Here is a 24,920-nt window from a genome sequence, read left to right as displayed (position 1 = left end):
TCCAGTCTATGATATACTAAGTAAATTGTTTTCACTCAAGCGCGCGACTACACTTAAGTACATTTTTCGAGTATTTTGGAAAAAGACATCAATAAGGAAATTGGTCAATAATTGTTTAAGTCTGTCTTGTCAACTTCCGTATGAAGTGGTTTAGTTATTGCTTATTTTAACCTGTCAGAAAAATTCCTTATTCCAATGATGCATCCCATATACTGCTTAGGACAATGCTTATTAAGGTGGATCAATATTTCGGAATTCTGTTTGAAATTCCGTCAGCCCCACAAGAACTTTAGTTTTTTTATAATTCTATTAATTTCAGTGAAGGGATGTTTGTGCTAGTTCTAGTCGCTTACAGTTTTGTGGAATGACATTTTCAATATATTCCATTGCGTCTTCAGTTGAGCGCCGCGCGAAGCTGTGGAGGAAATAAAGTAGATCTTCGCTTATACGGGATGAAAACAATTGAACTATATGAAAAGCACCTAAATTAGTTACGAACAAAGGCGTGCACATACTTTATTCAACATGTAAACGTCGCTACATATATTTGGATTTAGGTTATGACATGTTCGATACCCCTGCCATCATTGGCAATGATGTGGCGCGAAATTCTGCATGACCCGCTGAAGTATTGGAATGTCGATGACCTCCTGAATGGCTGTTTTAAGCTCATCAATGGTTTTTGGGGTTATTGGTGTACACCTTGTCTTTAATATAGCCCCACAAAAAGGAGTCGGATGTGCCAGATCCGAAGAATATCGCGGACAATTGAGGCCCATGCCAGTGGCCTCTGGGTACCCCAGAGTCGGAATGTCGTCCCCAAAGTGCTTCTCTGGGATACGACCACTCTTCTGCTTCGATGGGTCGAGCTCCGTCTTGTATGGACCACATCTTGTCGAAATCGGGGCCACTTTCGAGAATGGGGATGAAATCACATCCAAAATCTTCCCGTACTGCTCACTAGCCACCGTGCCATCAAGGAATATCGCAACGATTATCCCGTGCCTGGTCATTCCACACCACACAGTCACCCGTTGAGGGTGAGGCGACTTGTTCATCGCAAAATGCAGATTCTCAGTGCCGCAAATGCTCCAATTCTGTTTACTGACGAACCAACCGTTGCCATGTGTGAAGGAATCATTGATGTCGATACTGAAGTTGAGTCTGCATCCACAGAAGACTGCTGGTCCATCAAGTAAAGAATGTGCTGCAACAGACTTTATAGTATTCTTCTTCTTGTCAGCAGCAGATGTTGTCATTTCAACGTCTTCAATAGTTTTATAGATGGTCTGTCTTGCACGTCGACGATATCTTCTGTGGTGGTTGATAGTGTCGGAAGTTCCATGCGGCTTTTCGCGGATGATGCTGTAGTATACAGAGAAGTTGCAGCATTAGTAAATTGTAGCGAAATGCAGGAAGATCTGCAGCGGATAGGCACTTGGTGCAGGGAGTGGCAACTGACCCTTAACATAGACAAATGTAATGTATTGCGAATACATAGAAAGAAGGATCCTTTATTGTATCATTATATGATAGCGGAACAAACACTGGTAGCAGTTACTTCTGTAAAATATCTGGGAGTATGCGTGCGGAACGATTTGAAGTGGAATGATCATATAAAATTAATTGTTGGTAAGGCGAGTACCAGGTTGAGATTCATTGGGAGAGTCCTTAGAAAATGTAGTCCATCAACAAAGGAGGTGGCTTACAAAACACTCGTTCGACCTATACTTGAGTATTGCTCATCAGTGTGGGATCCGTACCAGATCGGGTTGACGGAGGAGATAGAGAAGATTCAAAGAAGAGCGGCGCGTTTCGTCACAGGGTTATTTGGTAACCGTGATAGCGTTACGGAGATGTTTAACAAACTCAAGTGGCAGACTCTGCAAGAGAGGCGCTCTGCATCGCGGTGTAGCTTGCTCGCCAGGTTTCGAGAGGGTGCGTTTCTGGATGAGGTATCGAATATATTGCTTCCCCCTACTTATACCTCCCGAGGAGATCACGAATGTAAAATTAGAGAGATTAGAGCGCGCACAGAGGCCTTCAGACAGTCGTTCTTCCCGCGAACCATACGCGACTGGAACAGGTAAGGGAGGTAATGACAGTGGCACGTAAAGTGCCCTCCGCCACACACCGTTGGGTGGCTTGCGGAGTATAGATGTAGATGTAGAACCCAAATGAAAAGGGGCTTAGCCGCTAAACCAAACAATACACCCATCATTTCCAACGGCCGACCGTGCAGTTTGAACGTCCTAACACAAACCATTCATAAGTTAGATACAATAAAATTTATTGCCACATCCAATAGCTACAATCCAGTTCTTATTGACCACATCTTGCACAGGAGACAAAAACGGAAAATTATACCCCTCCTCTATGCCCCACATGCTTCCCCATCCACTGTCTGCAAGAAATGGTGTACACTACCATTTCTAGGTCAGGTATCACAAATTGTAGCCAAAGCACTGAAATCCCGCAAGTATAGGCTTTCCTACTATGTCAGGAACACGACAGCCCAGTGTGTTTTTAATAGCAAAGACTAGATCCAGTTATTACCCAACAGTGGGGTATACAAAATCACCTGTTCTGATTGTGTCAAATTTTACATTGGTCAGTCAGGCAGAGACATATCAACTACGCTGGCTGAACATGAACGCAGTTGGAGGTTGCAGAATTCAGACTCTGCATTTGCTGCGCATGTACTGAGTGAGGGTCACAACTACCAGCCAGTGTCCCATGTACTTCACTTAGCAAACAAAGGCCATAAATTCAACCTGCTCGAAGCCCTGGAAATTAACAAACATCTTGCTCACAGTTCAGATCTCATCCTAAATAACTAGACACAGTTCAACACTTCCCCTCTCCTAAACTTCATATAATCATCTTTGTTGTTCATTACTTCCCACACTCTCTCTTCCTACATATTCCCATTTTCCGGTATTCATTAAGTTGTTTTGTTTTGTTCAAGTTGTCTTTGTATTCCACATAGACTGTAGTTTCAATAGTTAAGGCTTTCTTTTAACTGGTACTTTTATTACTGCCCATGTTTAACAGCCCTTTTAGATGTCTCATTAAATACTGTTCATATTTTACTTTGCTCATTTATTTAATGAAAACCGTTACACAGCCACTGCTTTGATTATAATGTTAATGTTAAAATGCAGTACCACCACACTCTCAAACTGTAGGTTCCCTCAAACACCTCAATTTTCCTGCAATTATTTATTTATTTCTGTTTATCTTATTGATATTGCTTAAGTTCCTGATGTATTCTGTATTTGCATTGATAACTGTCTCTTCTTTTAATTGGTTGTGTATCACTCTCCATGTTTCATACCTCCTGATGCAGCCTTGTGTAGTACTAATTTTATTTTATTAGTTGTGTTTATTAATAGAAACTGCTTTGTAGGCATGCTATTCCTATTTTGTGCTAAAGGTTTTCCTGCCTACTCCATTGTTATTTATGTACTGTTCAGTTTTTACTTTTTCATTGCAAAGATGTTACTGTATGTTTCTACTTTAGTCTAGATGTGTTACTTCTCTTCCAATGTTGTTTGCTAACATTTAACTTCTTTGGTGATAATCCTCAGTAAATGTCTGAAAATGGCCTTGGAAGCCGAAAACCGGTTAACAATAAAAGTAATATTGTACAACAAAAGCAAAGTGGTACATTTCATTTATTAAGTTATGAAGATTTTATTTCATACAGTTCAATAATTGTCACCCTATACCTTTCGAGTCGGCCGTTTCTTGAGTACGATCCGTTACATCAAACTGATACTTTACCATTCTCCATCATCCTCGAGTTTGTATCACCACCGTGAAATGACACTGCGCGTGAATAACCATGTATACAGGGTGTTACAAAAAGGTACGGCCAAACTTTCAGGAAACATTCCTCACACACAAAGAAAGAAAATATGTTATGTGGACATGTGTCCGGAAACGCTTACTTTCCATGTTAGAGCTCATTTTATTACTTCTCTTCAAATCACATTAATCATGGAATGGAAACACACAGCAACAGAACGTATCAGCGTGACTCCAAACACTTTGTTACAGGAAATGTTCAAAATGTCCTCCGTTAGCGAGGATACATGCATCCACCCTCCATTGCATGGAATCCCTGATGCGCTGATGCAGCCCTGGAGAATGGCGTATTGTATCACAGCCATCCACAATACGAGCACGAAGAGTCTCTACATTTGGTACCGGGGTTGCGTAGACAAGAGCTTTCAAATGCCCCCATAAATGAAAGTCAGGAGGGTTGAGGTCAGGAGAGCGTGGAGGCCATGGAATTGGTCCGTCTCTACCAATCCATCGGTCACCGAATCTGTTGTTGAGAAGCGTACGAACACTTCGACTGAAATGTGCAGGAGCTCCATCGTGCATGAACCACATGTTGTGTCGTACTTGTAAAGGCACATGTTCTAGCAGCACAGGTAGACTATCCCGTATGAAATCATAACGTGCTCCATTGAGCGTACATACGGACGAAACTAAAATGAGCTCTAACATGGAAATTAAGCGTTTCCGGACACATGTCCACGTAACATCTTTTCTTTATTTGTGTGTGAGGAATGTTTCCTGAAAGTTTGGCCGTACCTTTTTGTAACACCCTGTACAGAGCTATTACAAATGATTGAAGCGATTTCATAAATTCACTGTAGCTCCATTCATTGACATATGGTCACGACACACTACAGATACGTAGAAAAACTCAAAGTTTTGTTCGGCTGAAGCCGCACTTCAGGTTTCTCCCGCCAGAGCGCTCGAGAGCGCAGTGAGACAAAATGGCGACAGGAGCCGAGAAAGCGTATGTCGTGCTTGAAATGCACTCACATCAGTCTGTCATAACAGTGCAACGACGAAGTTCAACAAAGAAACACCAACTGCTAACTCCATTCGGCGACGGCATGCGCAGTTTAAAGCTTCTGGATGCCTCTGTAAGGGGAAATCAACGGGTCGGCCTGCAGTGAGCGAAGAAACGGTTGAACGCGTGCGCGTGCGGGCAAGTTTCACGCGTAGCCCGCGGAAGTCGACGAATAAAGCAAGCAGGGTGCTAAACGTACCACAGCCGACGGTTTGGAAAATTTTACGGAAAAGGCTAAAGCAGAAGCCTTACCGTTTACAATTGCTACAAGCCCTGACACCCGATGACAAAGTCAAACGCTTTGAATTTTCGGCGCGGTTGCAACAGCTCATGGAAGAGGATGCGTTCAGTGCGAAACTTGTTTTCAGTGATTAAGCAACATTTTTTCTTAATGGTGAAGTGAACAGACACAATGTGCGAATCTGGGCGGTAGAGAATCCTCACGCATTCGTGCAGCAAATTCGCAATTCACCAAAAGTTAACGTGTTTTGTGCAATCTCACGGTTTAAAGTTTACGGCCCCTTTTTCTTCTGCGAAAAAAACGTTACAGGACACGTGTATCTGGACATGCTGGAAAATTGGCTCATGCCACAACTGGAGACCGACAGCGCCGGCTTCATCTTTCAACAGGATGGTGCTCCACCGCACTTCCATCATGATGTTCGGTATTTCTTAAACAGGAGATTGGAAAACCGATGGATCGGTCGTGGTGGAGATCATGATCAGCAATTCATGTCATGGCCTCCACGCTCTCCTGACTTAACCCCATGCGATTTCTTTCTGTGGGGTTATGTGAAAGATTCAGTGTTTAAACCTCCTCTACCAAGAAACGTGCCAGAACTGCGAGCTCGCATCAACGATGCTTTCGAACTCATTGATGGGGACATGCTGCGCCGAGTGTGGGAGGAACTTGATTATCGGCTTGATGTCTGCCGAATCACTAAAGGGGCACATATCGAACATTTGTGAATGCCTAAAAAAACTGAGTTTTTGTATGTGTGTGCAAAGCATTGTGAAAATATCTAAAATAATAAAGTTATTGTAGAGCTGTGAAATCGCTTCAATCATTTGTAATAACCCTGTATATGAAGTCCCTCTCTGATGCACTCCTGTGAGTTACCTTAAAAATTGGGATAGGCGACCGGAGCGGCTGTCGCGTGCAGGTAAGTGTCGGCCTGCAGAACGAGATGGTAAAGAATAGGCGCTGGGCGAGGTGTACAGTCAGTCACCCCGCCTGGGGGACCGGTCGCGCCGCCTGCACTGCCGTGGAACGGAGCGGTGGTCCGCCCGACCGGCTCTGAAGAATACCCGGAAGCGAAGGCGGAGGCGGCGCCTTACAAAAGCGCGCCGTGGGAGCGGATTCCTGCCGCCATTGTGACGCCGCCGCCGCCGCTGTCAAAGGCGATCTCGTCCGGGAACGGGGACCTCTCGCAGGTGACGTCTCGGCCCGCGGGGGGGGGGGGGGGGGAGAGAAAAAGCGGTGCGGGGGTGCCATTGTAGGACCTGCCTGTCGTATTGACTGGCGCTAAACTCACGCTCGCTGGTTCGCGGGGCCCGCTTCCCCGCGTACGTGCGGCGAGGGTGTCACGGGGGGCGAGCAGGCGTGCCAACCCTCCAGCATCCCCTCGCAGCCCGCGCCGGGCGCAGAGTGTGGACGGCGAAGGAGGGCGCTTTTCGAGGCCCCTCGCGTGCGTCGCGCAAACGAATACGGCGCGGTCCTTCATCCGAGTGAGTGCCAGCGCCGAGTCTGCGTGCGGGCGTGAGCAAAATAACGCCGCGCCGGCGCAGTACTCGGAGAGATCCGCCGCAAGTGGTGCCGCATTAGTGCCCAGTTTTCGCCGCGCGGCTTCCCCCCGCCTTTACGAGTCGTAGCAGTGTTTTGCCAGCGCACTCTTTAGCGTTAACCCGTACTACGCCACAACGAAGCCACCCTACTCCGCCAGGACTAAAACGAAAACGTGGCACTTTATTTTTGTTTCGCCTTGCATCCATTCTGTGAGGTGCAAAGCTTGACCACAAAAAATTCTACGGTACAAGATTTCGGGACAGAACGTGATAGCGGAGCACAACACGACTGAGCTGTTTCCTAGAATGGAGAGTGTTGCAATCTAACGAAGAGACATGTAACTGTGTGTCTGAATTGAGGAGAAAGTGCGGCAACCATTATGACTTGCTCTGGAGAGCGACTTTTAAGTGAACGATTAATGGATGTCGAAATTTTACAGTACTGCATCACTAGCTAATTCAGTTCCTCAAGCAGAAGCGGATAAGCTAGACACCTGAGTTAAAACCGTTGTAGAACGGAAACGGTACGTTTCCGGACATGGGTTCCTACTCAAAATATTGTACAATCACTTCTCTCTACAAATAACGAATATTTCCGAACACCCTGTATACTGCTTTAAATGTCGCTGGCGGCCATTTTCAGTATCTTCTGTGATGTTTAGTAATAAAAGTCAATTCCACCTCTAAGTAATATGAGTTCTCCAGATATACACTACTGGCCATTAAAATTGCTACACCACGAAGATGACGTGCTACAGACGCCTAATTTAACCGACAGGAAGAAGATGCTGTGATATCCAAACGAATAGCTTTTCAGAGCATTCACACAAGGTTGGCGCCGGTGGCGACACCTACAACGCGCTGACATGAGGAAAGTTTCCAACCGATTTCTCATACACAAAAAGCAGTTGACCGGCGTTGCCTGGTGAAACGTTGTTGTGATGCCTCGTGTAAGGAGGAAAAATGCGTACCATCACGTTTCAGACTTTGATAAAGGTCGGATTGTAGCCTATCGCGATTACGGTTTATGGTATCGCGTCATTGCTGCTCGCGTTGGTCGACATCCAATGACTGTTAGCAGCATATGGAATCGGTGGGTTCAGGAGGTTAATACGGAACGCCGTGCTGGATCCCAACGGCCTCGTATCACTAGCAGTCGAGATGACAGGCATCTTACCCGCATGGCTGTGACGGATCCCCGAGTCAACAGATGGGGTCGTTTGCAAGACAACAATCATCTGCACAAACAGTTCGACGACGTTTTCAGCAGCATGGACTATCAGCTCGGAGACCATGGCTGCGGTTACCCTTGACGCTGCATCACAGACAGGAGCGCCTGCTATGGTGTACTCAACGATGAACCTGGGTGCACGAATGGCAAATCGTCTTTTTTTCGGATGAATCGAGGTTCTGTTTACAGCATCATGATGGTCGCATCAGTGTTTGGCGACATCGCGCTGAGCGCACATTCGAAGCGTGTATTCGTCATCGCCATACTGGCGTATCACGCAGCGTGATGGTATGGGGTGCCATTGGTTACACGTCTCGGTCACCTCTTGTTCGCATTGACGGCACTTTGAACAGTGGACGTTACATTTCAGATGTGTTACGACCCGTGGCTCTACCCTTCATTCGATCCCTGCGAAATCCTACATTTCAGCAGGATAATGCACGACCGCATGTTGCTGGTCCTGTACGGGCCTTTCTGAATACAGAAAATGTTCCACTGCTGCCCTGGTCAGCACATTCTCCAGATCTCTCACCAATTGAAAACGTCTGGTGAATGGTGGCCGAGCAACTGGCTCGTCACAATACGCCAGTCACTACTCTTGATGAACTGTGGTATCGTGTCGAAGCTGAATGGGCAGCTGTACCTGCAGACGCCATCCACGCTCTGTTTGACTCAATTCGCAGGCGTATCAGGGCCGTTATTACGGCCAGAGGTGGCTGTTCTGGGTACTGATTTCTCAGGATCTATGCACCCAAATTGCGTGAAAATGTAATCACATGTCAGTTCTAGTATAATATATTAGTCCAATGAATACTTGTTTATCATCTGCATTTCTTCTTGGTGTAGCAATTTTAATGGCCAGTAGTGTATTGGGGTGGTGTATCTCACCCTGTATGGGTTGCAGCCCTGGGTCAGGGCTAACGAACCACGAACTAATTTCCGTTGTCGTACGAACAGAGCGGATAAATCGCACGAAGCCATTTCGGGCTGGCTCCCCTCCCCCGGGTTCCCACGAGTCGCTGCACCTGTTGTCCGCCGATCCGTCCCACCTGCATGTAGTGGGCTGGCGCGCACCACGGATCCGATGTCGATCGCGCGTGTCGAATTTCCTGCCGACACGCTTGCGCCCAGTTCTTCCGCCGCTGCTGCCGCCGCCTTTGTCTCGGCTACATACTACACTTAGTAACGCTTCATTACTATCTACGCCACCAGTCATGTCAATATTACTGTCATCTGCGCCGTAATGATGCGGGCGAGGGTTCTGCACTCAATAAAATGGATACTATTCCATCGTTGTTTAACACAGAGAGTCTAAATCTGTATTGAAAGTGCAGTGAATGTTTTAGGAAGGAAGGAGGGGAAGGGAGAGGCGCTCTTACAACTCGGTAGTACAATCTTTCTTCATGCTTCTATGAAACATGACGGCCTAGCAAGCTGGCACACTGCAATCTAATTCGGGAGGACGACGGTTTAAATCCGCGTCCCGGCATCCAGATTCAGGTTTATCGTAATTTCTCCAAATCTGTCTTGGACAATTCGGGGGTAGTTCCTTTCAAAGAGTACGGCCGATTCCTTTCACATCCTTGAAATACTCCGAAATAATGCTCTGTCTCTACTGACTTCGTTGTCGATATACTAATCGGTTGTTGTCACGTGTCTGCGCATGCGCGTCTCTCGCGTGCCCTGCACCTAGTATTTCGCTGTGTCATCACATTTGAGTGAATGAGAGAGCGACAGACGTGATCAGTGACCAGCTGAATGCAACAGAATATGGTGTTCACGATAAAACAGAGCCATGGAACATCTGAAAGATAAACAGGCTGCGAGATGCACTTAGTCGCAGTTTGCTGTATGCCTCTAATTGCCATTCCTGCATCGTACACAAAGAAGTTTATGGCCACCAAAATGCTTAAGTTCTCGCGAGAAACAACATGTGATAAAACGTATTTTCGTTTTCGTGACGATGTTCTTGGTTAAATGTTTTTCTGACTTCCTATGGCGTCAAACTTGTTTGTATGTACGAACTTTCGACGACTTCAACTGTCCTCATCGTCAAGAGTTAACTGAAGTACTAATAAGCCATGTGGGACTTCCGTACATAGGTAGCTGATTACACTGAGGTGATAAAAGTAATGGGATAGCTCCTAATATCGTCTCGGATCTCTCTTTCCCTGGCGTAGTGCATCGATGTGGTCCGGTTTCAACAAGTCGTTGGAAGCCCCATGCAGAAATACTGAGCCATGCAGCCACTACAGCCATAATTGCGGAAGTGTTGACGGTGAGTGATTTTGTATACGAACTGACCTCTCGATTACGTCCCATAAATATCCAATGGAATTTATGATGGTCGATCTCCGTGGCCAAATTATTCGCTCGAAATGCCCAGAATGTTCTTCAAGGCATTCGCGAACCACTGTGGCCCGGTGCCATGACATCGTTGTTTGTGAACCTCAAGTACTCTAACGGTTTCAAATGGCCTCTAAGTAGACGAACACAACCATTTCCACTCAATGATCGGTTCTGTTGGACCAGAGGACCATGTCCATTCCATGTAAACACAGCCCACACCGTTTTGGAGCCACCATCAGCTTGGACAGCGCGACAACTTGAGTCAATGGCTTCGCGGGGACTGCGCCACATTCGAATCCTATCACGGGTTCGAATGTGGTGCGGACCCCGTGAAGCCCTACGGGTTTTCAGTTGTCTGGAGTCCAATCCGGCTTGGTTACGAGCCCTGGAGAGACGATGTTTTGCTGTTAGTAACGGCACTCGCGTCGGTAGACTGCTGCCGTAACTCATTAGCGCCAAATTTCGCCGCACTGTCGTAACGCATACGTTCGTCGTACGCCCCACACTGATTTCTGCTGTTATTTCACGCAGTATTGCTTGTTTGTTAACACTGACAATTCTACACAAACACCGCTGCTCTCGGTCGTAAAGTGAAGGCCGTTGACCACTGCGTTGTCCGTTGTGAGAGGTAAACCCTGAAACTTGGTACTTTCGGCACACTACTGGCACTGTGCATCTCGCAATATTGAATTCCCTAGCTGCAACTACCATTCCGCGTTCAGTGTCTTAATTCCCATCGTGCGGCCACAGTCATCTCGGAAACCTTTCCATATGCATCGCAAATGACAGCTCCGCCAATGCACTGTCCTTTTGTACCTTGTATACGCGACACTACCGTCGTCTGTATACTGAGTATCACTATCCTATCACTTCAGTGTAGTTACTTCACAATTTATGGCCATATTGATTGTTAATTGACCGTGACTGTTTCAAAAATATGAGAAGAGTTTTCAGAGGTCGCTTTCAGTCACAAAATTTGTTTATTGAAATTATTTAATGGATCAAGATGCTTCGTGGTATAAACCTTATCACTATACAATGCAACACTTTTTTAAAAATGTTTTTATTTTGCTATTGTAGCATACTTCGAAACATGCTGCTCCATTAAATAGTTTGAGAGAGTCAGCTAACTTTGTTACTGGCAGCGGCCTCTGAAAAGCCTTTCCACAGTTACTTCAAATGGACCCTGCAACTTCGGTTTCGAAAGGAACAATCAGCGGTAGCAAAGGCTGTGTCATGACCACGTCGCTCTGCAGTACTGCACTCTGTTAGGATACAGATGTCGATACCGCTACCAAGTATCGAATGTCTCTATACTGTTAATAATATTGTGCAAATATATTGACGGTTGGCTCCGGACAGCGAAGCGATATTGCGTGAAGTTCACATAAATTCTCGGACGTGCAGATACGCCGGATACGGACGGATGCTGTTATTTGGCTCTTGGGGGAGGGGGGGGGGGTTCGTTCGTGTAAGGAATATAGGAAACGTAGATAGATGAAGGAGTGGTATAAGAAAAGAGCAAGATTGATGCACGAAAATTTACAAAGTGACTTGCGGAGAAACGAGCCAAATGATTGAGTTTTCGCGATCGACTCTCGCTCATTTGATGCACTTTTGCAAGTGGTTGCACCTATAACTGATTATATCTGCTCAGTAATTATTTATTTAGAGTCAATTATAAAAATTCAACTACACACATTTTTATTTAAATTTTTAGACTACGCTAAAAAATTACTTGTTTTGCGAAAGGTTCATGCCATCAAAAAACCAAAGTGTTGGTTTCAGTACGTCGTCAGCCCAGCGTCGCTTTTCTTATAATCTGTCCGCAATGAATTTAATTCCTTTACTAACTGAAGCGCGTACTTTTAAGGAGGATGTAAATAATAGAGCAGGTGTCGTTGGCAGCATCACGTCAACACATTGCGCCCGATCGCTACACTGCCGAACTTTGATGTAGCTTTACATTTCATAATCGTTTCTTACAAGGGAACCTCCCCATCGCACCCCCGTCAGATTTAGTTACAAGTTGGCACAGTGGATAGGCCTTGAAAAACTGAACACATATCAATGGAGAAAACAGGAAGAAGTTGTGTGGAACTGTGAAAAAATAAGCAAAATATACAAACTGAGTAGTCCATGCGCAAGATAGCAAACATCAAGATAATGTGAGTACAAGAGCGCCGTGGTCCCGTGGTAAGCATGAGCACCTCTGGAACGAGAGGTCCTTGGTTCAAGTCTTCCCTGGAGTAAAATTTTATTTTCGCAAAATTATGATCTGTTCGTTCGTTCATCGACGTCTCTGTTCACTGTAATAAGTTTAGTGTCTGTGTTTTGCGACCGCACCGCAAAACCGTGCGATTAGTAGACGAAAGGACGTGCCTCTCCAATGGGAACCGAAAACATTTGATCGCAAGGTCACAGGTCAACCGATTCCTCCACAGGAAAACACGTCTGATATGTTCTATACGACAATGGTGACGGCATGTGCGTCACATGACAGGAATATGTTGTCGACCCACCTAACTTGTACACTTGGCGAATGGGTAAAAAGATTCTTCTACCTTGTCCGATTTAGGTTTTCTTGTGGATGTGATAATCACTCTCAAAAAAGTGATCAAAACATAAGAGTTTGTCACATAAACTGAAAATAAAAAATTAAACTTTTCACTCGAGGGAAGACTTGAACCTCTCGTTCGGCAGCTGCTCAAGCTAACCACGTGACCACGGCTCTGCTGAGCTCACATTATCCTAGATGTTTCCTATATTGCACATGGACTACTCTGTTTGTATATTTTGCTTATTTTTTCATAGTTCCACACAACTTGTTCCTGTTTTCTCAATTGATCTGTGTTCAGTTTTTCGAGGCCTATCCACTGTGCCAACTTATAACTAAATCTGAGGGGGGTGCGATGGGGAGGTTCCGTTGTTAGCATCGGGCAGAAGGATTATGTCGTCTGCACTGACATCTGTTGTTCCTCCACGGCGAGAGCGTTGGTTCAATGCTTAACACAATTGACCAGTATTTGGGAACCGCGCGGTCGTGGGCGCCTAGTCACGGTCCGTGCGGCTCGCCCTGTCGGAGGCTCCAGTCTTCCCTCGGGCGGGCGCGCGCGATGTGTGTGTGCGTGTTTGTTTCGTCTCTAGCGTAAGTTAGTTTAAATTAGATTAAGTAGTGTGTCGGCTTAGTGGCTTAGGGACCGATGACCTCAGCAGTTTGGTCCCGTAAGGCCTTACCACAAATCTCCAGTATTTGGGAAGACAATATTTCTAATTCCATCCAGCCATTCAATTTTAAGTTTTCCTTGGTTCGCCTAGATAGTTTAAGATGAACGTCAGCACGGTTCTTTTGAAAAGAAAGAGAAAAAAAACACCGTTGATTTCCTCCCGTAATACTAGCTTGTTTCCGTCGCTAATAAATAGAATGAAGGCTTCCCCGACTGGATGACATTACTGCTGGTAAATCTTTCGGCGTATAAGGTCGTTGTCCACGAAACTCTTCTGTCCCTAACGTTTCGTCCAAAACTGCGCTGGACATCTTCAGAAGTGTCGAGTCTTGCCAACCCTGGTTTTGGTCGATGGGACTCAACGGAGGACGATATCCAGCGCAGTTCTGGACGAAACGTTAGCAAAAAAAGAGTTTCATGGACCACGACCTAACACCTCGAAAGGTTTACCAGTTGACAGGGTAGGCCCTTCACATCCTTCTTTTGTCCACCCTACGGAGCAGAGTACAGCCATCATAGCAAGTGCGGATCCACGGAAGAGAGTCATCGTAGACACGACCCCTCGTCATAAACAAACCAGGACGTTTTACTAAAAGTCCTTATCTTTTTACATATATCGATTACCACATTTCACAGTGAAGTTTCGGATAATAAATTACAACGAAAACCAAGATTCTCGAAAACAAGCTGTATAACACATGACACTTTCTCATTTGCTTGCGTGAGACCGCACCCACGTGGGTGGGCTCACGATGTGACTAATAACATTCTAGCCATGTAAAGGCGCACATTCTCTGGTTGGGCGAGCCTGCTATGTACAACAAATGCGACGCGGTTCGTGAGTACGAAAGGAAAACCACAGTAAGCTGAGTAATGGAAGGTAGAAAGTGAAACACCCTCCATAAAGAAGAAATTCTGATTTCGCGAACGTAGGCGGAAACGACTGACGGAAACAGCATTACGACTCGGATTTTACACGCTCGCTAGTCTGCACACCTGTGTTCACAATCTTAGAGCTAAGCGAAATACTCGTAATGGTTAGGGCTAAGACTGATATTATATTGTGTAAATTATGACGTTGTCGGAATTTATTATTATAGTTCGTACATTAATTGCTGGCCACGTATTTCTCAAAAGCATTTCAGGTACCTTACTTCTCTAAACTGCAATCTCATAGACGCCATGCTGAAGCATGTGATGTAATGTACATTCTGCAAGAGTAATGTGTATCCCTACGTATATCTTAGCGACAAATGGTACTAGCAAACGGAAAAAAACTATAAAACAAAGTATTATCTACGAGAACAAAACTACTGTGCTGTGGAGAGCCAAGCCAAGTGACGACGCACGTCTTGAAGATGGGTTGGCGATCACAGAAACTTAAAAAAGGCAAACAGACTGCATAGAGTTTGGAAAACAAAAGAGTTAATCTGTTACGCTGAGCTGTCGTTCAGAAGTGCCAACCCTCATTGCGAACTCTGAAGCTGTAAGCAGTGTTTTGTTCTTTGAGATGAAGACTGAAGTATTTGCTAGATGAACATTGCTGTACTGATTTGTAGAATATGTGTCATCTTTATCGGTTAGAGATCAGAAATGGGGTGAATTCGAATCTAACGTTGAGGGTTGCATACATTTGAAAGCAAGGCGCCGCTGTACGTTAGTACTATACCTGCATCCTTGCTTCTTTCCTTCCTTCTCACGAGTATGAAGAGTCTGAGAACGGTGGTATTGCAGTTGCTTCTTACTCGACCAGTCATTGTATTCGTATGCGTATAATAATCGGCATGCCCAACAGATGTGTATGTGTGTAGCGCCTATGCTGCGAGCCTTCAGTTACACTTGCGTACTTGTGTAGTCCCTCTCCTTTCTATGCTGATACATTCCACTTGCACTCAACGACAAACTCAAGTGACGAGTTTTCGGTTGAACAGCCAGCGACAAAGACCCGCTACTCAGTCTACGAACACACTGTGTTCGAAGATGACGTCGTAGGACCCGTTGGAGAGTTTAAAATCAGTGTACGGAGCAGATTTCTGACGTCTAGTGTCGGAACATATATGCAAGGAAAGTAGAGTTTTTTCTGCCATTGTCCTTTCGCACATACTGGATAATGAGGTGGTGAAGTCGATCATGATTCACTACTTGAAACAAATATATACTTGGAAATACAACGGGAATACTGCTCTGAGCACTGTGGGACTTAACATCTGAGGTCATCAGTCCCCTAGAACTTAGAACTACTTAAACCTAACTAACCTAAGGACATCACACACATCCATGCCCGAGGTAGGATTCGAACCTGCGACCGTAGCAGTCCCGCGGTTCCGGACTGCAGCGCCTAGAACCGCACGGCCACCGCGGCCGGCGGGAATACTGCAATCGATGTACTAACCACTGTTGTAAAATTACTATTCTATATTCAAACAATTTATATACTTCATTATTACTGAAATCGTATTCATCTGTCCCAGGATGGATGTGGGAGCAGCGGCAGGTTAGAACAAACTGCGACCACACCCAGTTCCCCGCGTGCGTCGAAGTGATTTGGGAGCCCTCTAGGAAGTGTGGCAGCGGACTAGACGGCAGATGGGTGGTGAATGGGAACCAGCGCACAGAAGAGAAGAGGCCGCGATGTTTCAATTAGGCGCACGGCGCGGCGCATCAGCCCACCAAAGCCGCCTCCGCCGCGAGTTTATTCTGGCGCCGCATTTCTGGGAAATTAATGCCGTCAGGCGGAACCTATCAAAAGCCAAACGAGCTTTTGCTCCGCCGGTTACTTTTTTCTTCCCTTTTTTCCGCGCCTTTATGCGAGGCAGTTGCGCAGGCTTCCAGAATTTAACGAGACCCTGGCGAGCGGCTGTACCCGAGCCTTCCTCATTTCGCACAGACATGCACTTTTCTCACTTCTGATGTTCCGACACTGAAGTAACCTACAGCCGACATGGGACAGCAACAGCTCACTACGCTCCCCTTAATTTTACCACTGTGTTGCTTCCGGCGTATGCGCCGCTCGCAAAAGCGCGCTTGCTTGCGTCACGGGGAGGTGAGCCAGATTCGTAACGAATCAGTACGGCGGATTAACAACCGTGGGCTGATACACCGACAGGATCTGAAATTGGTTTTTAGGCGGCTTCCCATTGTCGTTTAGGCAAGTGCTGCTCAAATTCCGCCTTAGATAATATGATACACAAACAGCTAACATACGATAACATATGGTACGCAGACAGATGGCGCACACACGAGTTCCCTCTCTTAAGGTTACCTTTACGTCTGTGGCGCCGTGAAGGAATCCGACCGCAAATTAAGATTTATATACAGAGGGGTCCAAAAAAATGTATCCACTGTTTAAAAGTCCATAACTGGCAAGCTAATTGACAGAGTTGTCTCATCTTTGGTAGTGTAACAGTTTTTAGTTCCGGCAATCGCCACACAAGCGTTGTATTGCGTTGTTTTGTTTTGTCAGATGACAGTCGCCAGATAGTGTTTTGTTCTTAGTTGCACCTAGTTACTCGAGGAAACATGTCTGGCGCAAGGCTTACATTCGATGAAAGGAAGTCAGTTTTGAAGTGGTATTTTAGTGCAAAACATTAAAGAGGTTCAACGGCAATGGCGAAATGAGTATCAAACAGAGCCACCGACACATTTAACGATTCGTTGCATTCGAGACAAATTTGAAGCCGAAGGCTGTGTTAAAATTGTACACATCCAATGATCTGGACGACCTGTAACAGTAACAAGTTCAGGTAACTCCCGTCGTGTGTTACAAAAATTCACTCGCTCACCACTGAAGTCTCTGTGACAGTGTGCCCGTGAAACTGGAGTGAGTCGCTCAAGTGTTCGGCGAATTTTGAAGACAGCAAAGTGGAAGTGCTACATCCCACGATTGCTACACGCAATGAACGAGGACGACCCAGATCGTACAATGGAGTACTGCGAGTGGTTTACTAACAGAGTACGCAACGAGGAAGCGTTTGCAGAGATGACTGTGTGGTCTGATGAGGCACAGTTCAAACTGAATGGTACAGTAAATCACCACAATTGCATCTAGTGGGCCGCCGAAAATCCGAACGTCCATGTAGACAAAGCCGTGAATTTTCCAGGAGTAAATGTATGGTGTGGGTTGTCTTACCGTGGCTTGATTGGGCCATTATTCTTTCACGGCACAGTTACCGGTGAGGTGTACCTTCAGAAGCTTCAGACATCCATTTTACCTGCCATTTGAGACTTGTATGGAGACGGAAGAGTTTTCTTTCAACAAGATGGTGCCCCAACCCACTACCAAAATCGTGTTAGGGCGTATCTCGACGAAAATCTACCAGGAAGATGGATAGGCCGTAGAGGTGCTGTGGAGTATCCACCACGTTACCCAGACCTAACTCCTCTGGACTTTCACCTGTGGGGAACACTAAAGGACGTCGTTTATGCACATGCACATTGGGTGAACTTCGAGAATCCGTACATTCATGTGTAAATATCCAACTGAACACGTTGCAGTCAGTAGCTCGTGCTGCAGTTCGACGGTACCGTTTGTGTGTGGATGTTAATGGTGACCATTTCGAACGCCTATAGTGATATCTTTAAGTTGGACTTTAAGCTACACTTTCACCAAAAATGAGACAACTCCGTCAATTAGTTTGCAAGTTATGGACTTTTAAACAGTGGATACATTTCGTTTGGACCCCTCTGTATATAAGTATGTCCGTTTGTTTGTATTTCATACAAATCTACAGTTTTATTCCGGTCTTGATGGAATTTTGGACACTTTACTTTCCAGACAAGTGGAAGAACACTGTCTACGTAAGATATCGTAATCTGACCTGAAACATAGATGCATGTACCATTCACTGATGAGCCAAAGAAACTGGTACACCTTCCTAATATCGTGTAGAGTCCCCGAGAGCACGCCGAAGTGCCGCAAACCAATGTGGCATGGACTCGACTAATGTCTGAAGTAGCTGGAGTTAAATGAAACCATGAATCCTGCAGGCTGTCCATAAATCCGCAAGAGTACGAGGGGGTGGAAGTCTGGAGATCTCTTCCGAATAGCAGGTTGCAAGGCATCCCAGACAAGCTCAATAATTTTTATGACTGGGGAGTTAAGTGGCTAGCGGAAGAGTTCATGGAGCCACTCCGTAGCAATTATGGACGTGGAGGGGATGTCGCATTGTCCTGCTCGAAATGCCCAAGTCCGTTGGAATGCATAGTGAACATGAATGGATGTAGGTGATTAGACAAGACGCTTACGTACGTGTCACCTATCAGTCGTATCTAGGCGTATGGACGGTCCCATATCACTCAAACCGCAATCGCTCCACACCATTACAGAGTCTCCACCAACTTGAACATCCCCCTGCTAACATGCAAGGTCCATGGGTTCAGGGCGCTGTCTCCATACCCGTACACGTCCACCCGCTCGATACAATTTGAAACGAGACTCGTCGGACCAGGCAACAAGTTTGCTGTCATCAACAGGCCAGGCGAGGCATGAAGCTAGTGTCGTGCAGTCATCAACGGTATACGAGTGGGCCTTCGGCTCCGAAAGCCGATATGGATGTTCGTTGAATGGTTCGCACGCTGACACTTGTTGATGGCCCAGCATTGAAATGTGCAGCAATCTGCAGTAGGGTTGCACTTCTATCACGCTGAATGATTCTCTCCAGTCGCCGTTGGTCCCATTCTTGCAGGATCTTTTAACGGCCGCAACGATGTTTCTGATAATCTCGGTACACTCGTGAAATGGTCGTACGGTTCAAATGGCTCTGAGCACTATGCGACTTAACTTCTGAGGTCATCAGTCGCCTAGAACTTAGAACTAAGTAAACCTAACTAACCTAAGGACATCACACACATCCATGCCCGAGGCAGGATTCGAACCTGCGACCGTAGCGGTCGCTCAGTTCCAGACTGTAGCGCCTAGAACCGCACGGCCACTCCGGCCGGCATGGTCGTACGGGAAACTCCCCACTTCAGCACTAACTCGGATACGCTGTGTCCCATCGCTCGTGCGCCGACTATAGCACCAGTTTCAAACTCACTTAAATCTTGATAACCTGCCACTGTAGCAGCAGTAACCGATCTAACAACGGCGCCAGACACTTGTTGTCTTACATAGGCGTTGCCGACCACAGCACCGTATTCTGCTTTTTTACATCTCTCTGTATGTGAATACGCATTTTGTACCAGATTATTTGGCTCTTCAATGTGTAAGGGGGGAAAGGTTGTTAACAAAACTCCGTAAAAGGTCTTGGCCGATATACTTCAAATTTGTACACGATATCCAAACGAACATTTTGGCGGACATATATTATAAATATTTCTTAAGAACACAATATGTAAAATTTACATAGGAGAAACGTTTTTATCAAACCTCTCGAAAAGTACTTGACCTGTTTACTTCAAATTTCTATATTCAGATGAAACAATGAAGAAAATTAAAAAAATATTGGTGCCTAAGAAAATAAATGTATGGTACTTAACTGACCGTAATTCCTATCGCTAGAATAGTGCAAAAGTCGTTTTAGAGACAGTACTATCAGACGTCACTAGATTGCGGGACGATCGAAAGCTCGACAGTTTGACAGAAACATGATTGCGAACTCTTGTTTATTGATTAGTTGTTGTTGTTACATATGCAACGGAAGAAGGATGGCCGTGAAGAACCTATTGCCGAACGTAATAGAGGCCACCACCATCATGGGATATGCCGCAGGTGAAGCCGTATTCATTCCTCGCATTCCGTCGATACCAGTAATTTAAATATGCCCTTCGATTTAAAGCGATTGCAGTTTCCCATGCGGCTTTCATTCGTTATCAACAAGGCATAGGGTCAATGACTTTCTGTGACAGATAGTAAACATCCTGGGCAATTTCAAAAACGATTTCTTTGTCTTGTTTCTTTTGTATTAAGAGTCTCTCAATAATGTATCGCTTCTGTTGCAACAGGCGAAGTCTTGTTGCTTTGCCGCCCACTGTACAGTGCTTGTTGAGCGTATCACAAAATCTCGTGTGCTAATACATTAACTAGTCACGAAACGGGAACTTCGCCTTTGAAGTGACGCTATCTCCGCTTTGGCTCGTGTCCCGGACAAACTAACGATGATCGCGCATGGATTGCACAAGCTTATAGCAGGCGACTTCCCTTGCCAATAAGCTACGCCTCCCTTGACTCCACTTAAAGAACGACTAATTTCCTTTCTCTCCCACAGTGTTTGCGTTTCTGACCATCCCGCAACGCTTCAGTCATTCGAAGATATTTCACCAACTAAACTAATTGTGAATGTTGTTCACGCAGGAACTATATTGGTGCGTTTCATCTATTTATATGTATTTAGCTAAAATGACAGTTGGATGCCAATCACTGTAAAAACTTTTTCCTTCGACTTCGCGGCAGTGAACAATCTATGAACGATATAATGGTACGCTGATGTTTATTTGCGGCGACGATAGTAGATAATCATAGTGCTATTATCGGCTAGAGTCAAATATGTGACAGTTCCACCGAAAGCTGAACTGTACGAAAATCAATACGATATCCACTGTCTAAGGAAATCTGGAACTATTCTATTTAAGAGCGATGGCTGAAGGTCAACTTACGACTGCCCAATGAAAGAACTAAATCCATTTCATAGGTACCACGAAGCAAGATCCTCAACAAATCATGAAGGAAAGCGAAGTAAAAATAAATCGGAAAAGCAGCCCATCCGATGTACAGGAAATCATAGCAGCTCCGCGGGAATTACAACTACGAGGAAGTCCCACACGCTAAGATGAGGATCTTCTGCAAGTCTTATCTGTGCCGCCAATGCAGTGAGTAGCGGTTCTGAGTGTGTAAAGGACATCTGGAATTGTCGAAAATTTTGGTATTTATGTAGGGACAATGTGTGTATAGCACGCATACATCGTGATCGTTGGTTATTGTCCTTAAAAAGTGAGGCCCGTGTAACTTTTCCGTTCCTAACGTTTCGTCCAGGGCTGCGTTTGACATCGTCAGAGGTGCTCCTGGTTCAGCTATTATCTTGCAGTCGGAAGAAGTTTCATTGACCACAGATATAAAACCCGGAAGACCTACCAGCACCTACGACATATAGTCGTGAGGGAATTCAAAGTTTAGAAGTCTTTCGTGTCGTACATACACATATTGCATCCGCAACAATCATTTTATTTTGCAACTGGTAATGTATTGGGTACTTGGATGAATTCTCACTGTTTGTTGGACAGAAAATATATGTTTATTAGAATAGTAAATGATAATTTACTGAACATAGCGTTCTTAGGTAGCTATAACCTTTTCTCCATTCTTCGGGTAACAAATGGATTCCACGACAAAAAAAATAAAATGCTTTTGAGGTGATCCACACATGGAGATATTTTTCGAAATTGCTACAAGATGTGAAGTGTCGTTCAGAAAGGCTATGCTGCGAGAACCGAAAGGAATTGAAATCGGAAGGGGCAATGTCTGTTGAATATGTCAGGTGGGGTATACATCCCATTTACGCCCGTTCAAGGTTTTTTAAACTCTGTTTGTAACGTGTGGTTTGGAATTGTCATGACGCAGAATGACTGTCACGCCTCTGAGCAAATTGCCGGCATTTGTCTTACGTGCGCGATTCAGATCCAGTATCAGCGCTTGGCAGCACCTCAAAATCTTTGTTTCTGAATCGTCGAATCAAATCAAATGGCTCTGAGCACTATGGGACTTCTGAGGTCATCAGTCCCCTAGAATTTAGAACTACTTAAACCTAACTAACCTAAGGACATCACACACATCCATGCCGGAAGCAGGATTCGAATCTGAGACCGTAGCGGTCGCGGGGTTCCAGACTGTAGCGCCTAGAACCGCTCGGCGACTCCGGCCTGCCGAATCAAATCGTCAGCACGATGTTTCCAACAGAGCACGTTTTCCGTACACTTCAACTAACAAACGATGACTATCCGCAGCTGATTCCTTTCGATGAGAGCAGAAGACTAACTCTTCCCGCAAATGTATTATTCTTTTCACTCCACTCGAAAGCCACACACACAGCGAGAATTAATTCAAGCTCTCAGTATGCACGACAGTATTTCTGACGTTAGTTGAATGTTAATTACAGATCTGTTGACGGTAGCAGAAACGTCGTAGACCGCGTTATTGGCAGAGAAGTCCGTAACGATCGCAGGCTCATCTAAGGAATTTAGTTCTTTTGTTGACTTTGAGAAAAAGTTTTCGGCGCGGGTGGAACCGCAGGCCGAGTAAAAACGCAAGGCTGCCACGTGGGACGTGCACCTCGGGTACGCACCTGGCCTGGTGGCGCACGTGCTGCGCGCGCGGGCCCCTGCCGTGTCCGTGTCCGTGCGCGCGCTCCACGCTTCCCACCACCATGGTGGCAGCCCTGCTGCCGGCGCCCTGCTCCAGCTTGCCGCACGCTACGCGCTCCTGAAGACGCCGGGGCTTCTGCTGCCGCAACGCACGCACCAGCGACTGTCGCGCGGCCGTGTCCACTCGTCTCGGCGCGCCCGAGGAAGGCGCAAATTGACGCAATGACCTCAGCAGCGCCGCCGCCAATTGTCGTGTGAGGAAGGGGGAGCCGGCGGCCGGCGGCCGCCCCCGCACCAGACCGGTCGGCCGGGCTGCTCGGGTCGCCGCGTGCAGCCGCACAGCGGCTTTCTCCGCTGCTCGCGTTGCACGTGCAGCGAAAGGGAAACCGCCGGCCGGCCGATTAGCAGATTGCTTCCTGTCCTCCGCCCGCTGCAGACTGTCCTTTGTTCCTGGAGCTTCAAGTGCCGGCATTCGGGGGTCCATTAGCTAGATCAGTCGTTCCGGAATGAGTCTTTCGCTCTGCAGCTGTTTGAAACTTTTTTAAAAATTTTTATGGCCTCCACGCATTATCCAACGAGCCAGCGCAATATCTATGGTATTTCGTACTGAAGTCAGTGCCGTCCAGTACATACATACTCCGCAATCCACCATACGGTGCGTGGCGGAGGGTACCTCGCACCACAACTAGCATCTTCTCTCCCAAACAGAACGAGGGAAAAATGGCTGCATATATGCCTCTGTACGAGCCCTAATCTCTCTTATCTTTGTGGTCTTTCCGCGACATGTAAGTTGGCGGCAGTAAAATCGTACTGCAGTCAGCCTCAAATGCTGGTTCTCTAAATTTCCTCAGTAGCGATTCACGAAAAGAACGCCTCCTTTCCACTAGAGCAGGGCTTCCCAACGTGTGGTCCGCGGACCCCTCAGGGGTCTGCCAGCTCTTTCTAGGGGGTCCGCGGCCACACCTCACCAAATCGTGTAAAATAATGAGTAAAATTATTGAATAAAAATGTGAAAATCAAATTCATCACTATTTTTTTTTCGTGTGAAGAACATGTGTACTTTTACTTCAGGTCGTATTCCCAAGCAGCCTTTGCGGTTCCCAAGAGAGAACGCATACATAGTTTCGTGCCTTAGAATGCGGCTTCTCTGATCGACTGTTTCGCAACAATACGGGGGTCCTTTGTGCGCCGGCTCACGGCGGTAGATGCACTGAAACCTTTTACGCAAGCGCGGAGCGACCTATGTCGACCAAACACAGCGCTCGCTGGCATGTATGCGGCCCCAGGCATCATTAAATGTTAAAACTTGCTTTGTCAGTGCACTACCTATTTCATAAGTCGATTTTTGACCTCCAAGTCGTTTTCATTCAACTCTAAACCATAATTATTGATACTTTTTGGGGGGGGGGGGGAGGGCGGGGGGTAATTGGGAACATGGAACTTGCATTAAGAAGCTTTCAGTTCCCATGGGTTTCGCTCTGAAATGTAAAGTTACTGTGCTCTTGACTAACTAGGGGTCCGCCATGGATTTTCAGCTGAAGAAGGGATCCAACCAGCTGAAAAGGTTGGGAAGCCCTGCTCTAGACACTCCCACCTGAGTTCCTGAAGCATTTCCGAACACTCGCGTGATGATCAAACCTACCAGTAACAAATCTAGCAGCCCGCCTCTGAATTGCTTCTATGTCCTCCCTCAATCCGACCTGACAGGGATCCCAAACGCTCGAGCAGTACTCAGGAATAGGTCGTATTAGTGCTTTATAAGCGGTCTCCTTTACAGATGAACCACCTCTTCCCAAAATTCTAGCAATGAACCGAAAGACGACTATCCGCCTTCCCCACAACTGACGTTAGATGCTTGTCCCACTTCACATCGCTCTGCAATGTTACGCCCAAATATTTAATCGACGTGACTGTGTCAAGCGCTACACTACTAATGGAGTATTCAAACATTACAGGATTCTTTTTTCCTATTCATCTGCATTAATTTACAATTTATCTGTATTTAGAGTTAGCGGCCATTCTTTACACCAATCACAAATCCTGTCCAAGTCATCTTGTATCCTCCTACAGTCACTCGACGACGACACCTTCCCGTACACCACAGCATCATCAGCAAACAGCCGCACATTGCTACCCACCTTATCCAAAAGATCATTTATGT

General features: G+C 46.0%; 1 protein-coding gene across 3 annotated transcripts in view; it reads right to left on the bottom strand.

Moving 5' to 3' along the window:
* The window catches only part of LOC126175873 (transmembrane ascorbate-dependent reductase CYB561), a 299,849-nt gene that overhangs the window by 247,961 nt on the left and 26,968 nt on the right, over positions 1–24,920 (bottom strand). For 2 of the 3 annotated variants that reach the window (XM_049922896.1, XM_049922895.1), the window contains exon 1: positions 22,741–23,071. The exons of the other annotated variant lie outside the window; for it this stretch is intronic. In XM_049922896.1, coding sequence (XP_049778853.1) covers positions 22,741–22,823 — 83 coding nt within the window. In that variant the 5' untranslated portion in view covers positions 22,824–23,071. Of the gene's footprint in view, positions 1–22,740; positions 23,072–24,920 lie in introns of those variants that run through there. 3 annotated transcript variants of the gene reach the window in all.

This window comes from Schistocerca cancellata, chromosome 3, assembly GCF_023864275.1.
Source record: "Schistocerca cancellata isolate TAMUIC-IGC-003103 chromosome 3, iqSchCanc2.1, whole genome shotgun sequence".
Lineage (NCBI taxonomy): Eukaryota > Metazoa > Arthropoda > Insecta > Orthoptera > Acrididae > Schistocerca > Schistocerca cancellata.
The sequence above is the reverse complement of the archived record's forward strand: the minus strand, read 5'-3'. Positions and strand labels throughout refer to the sequence as shown.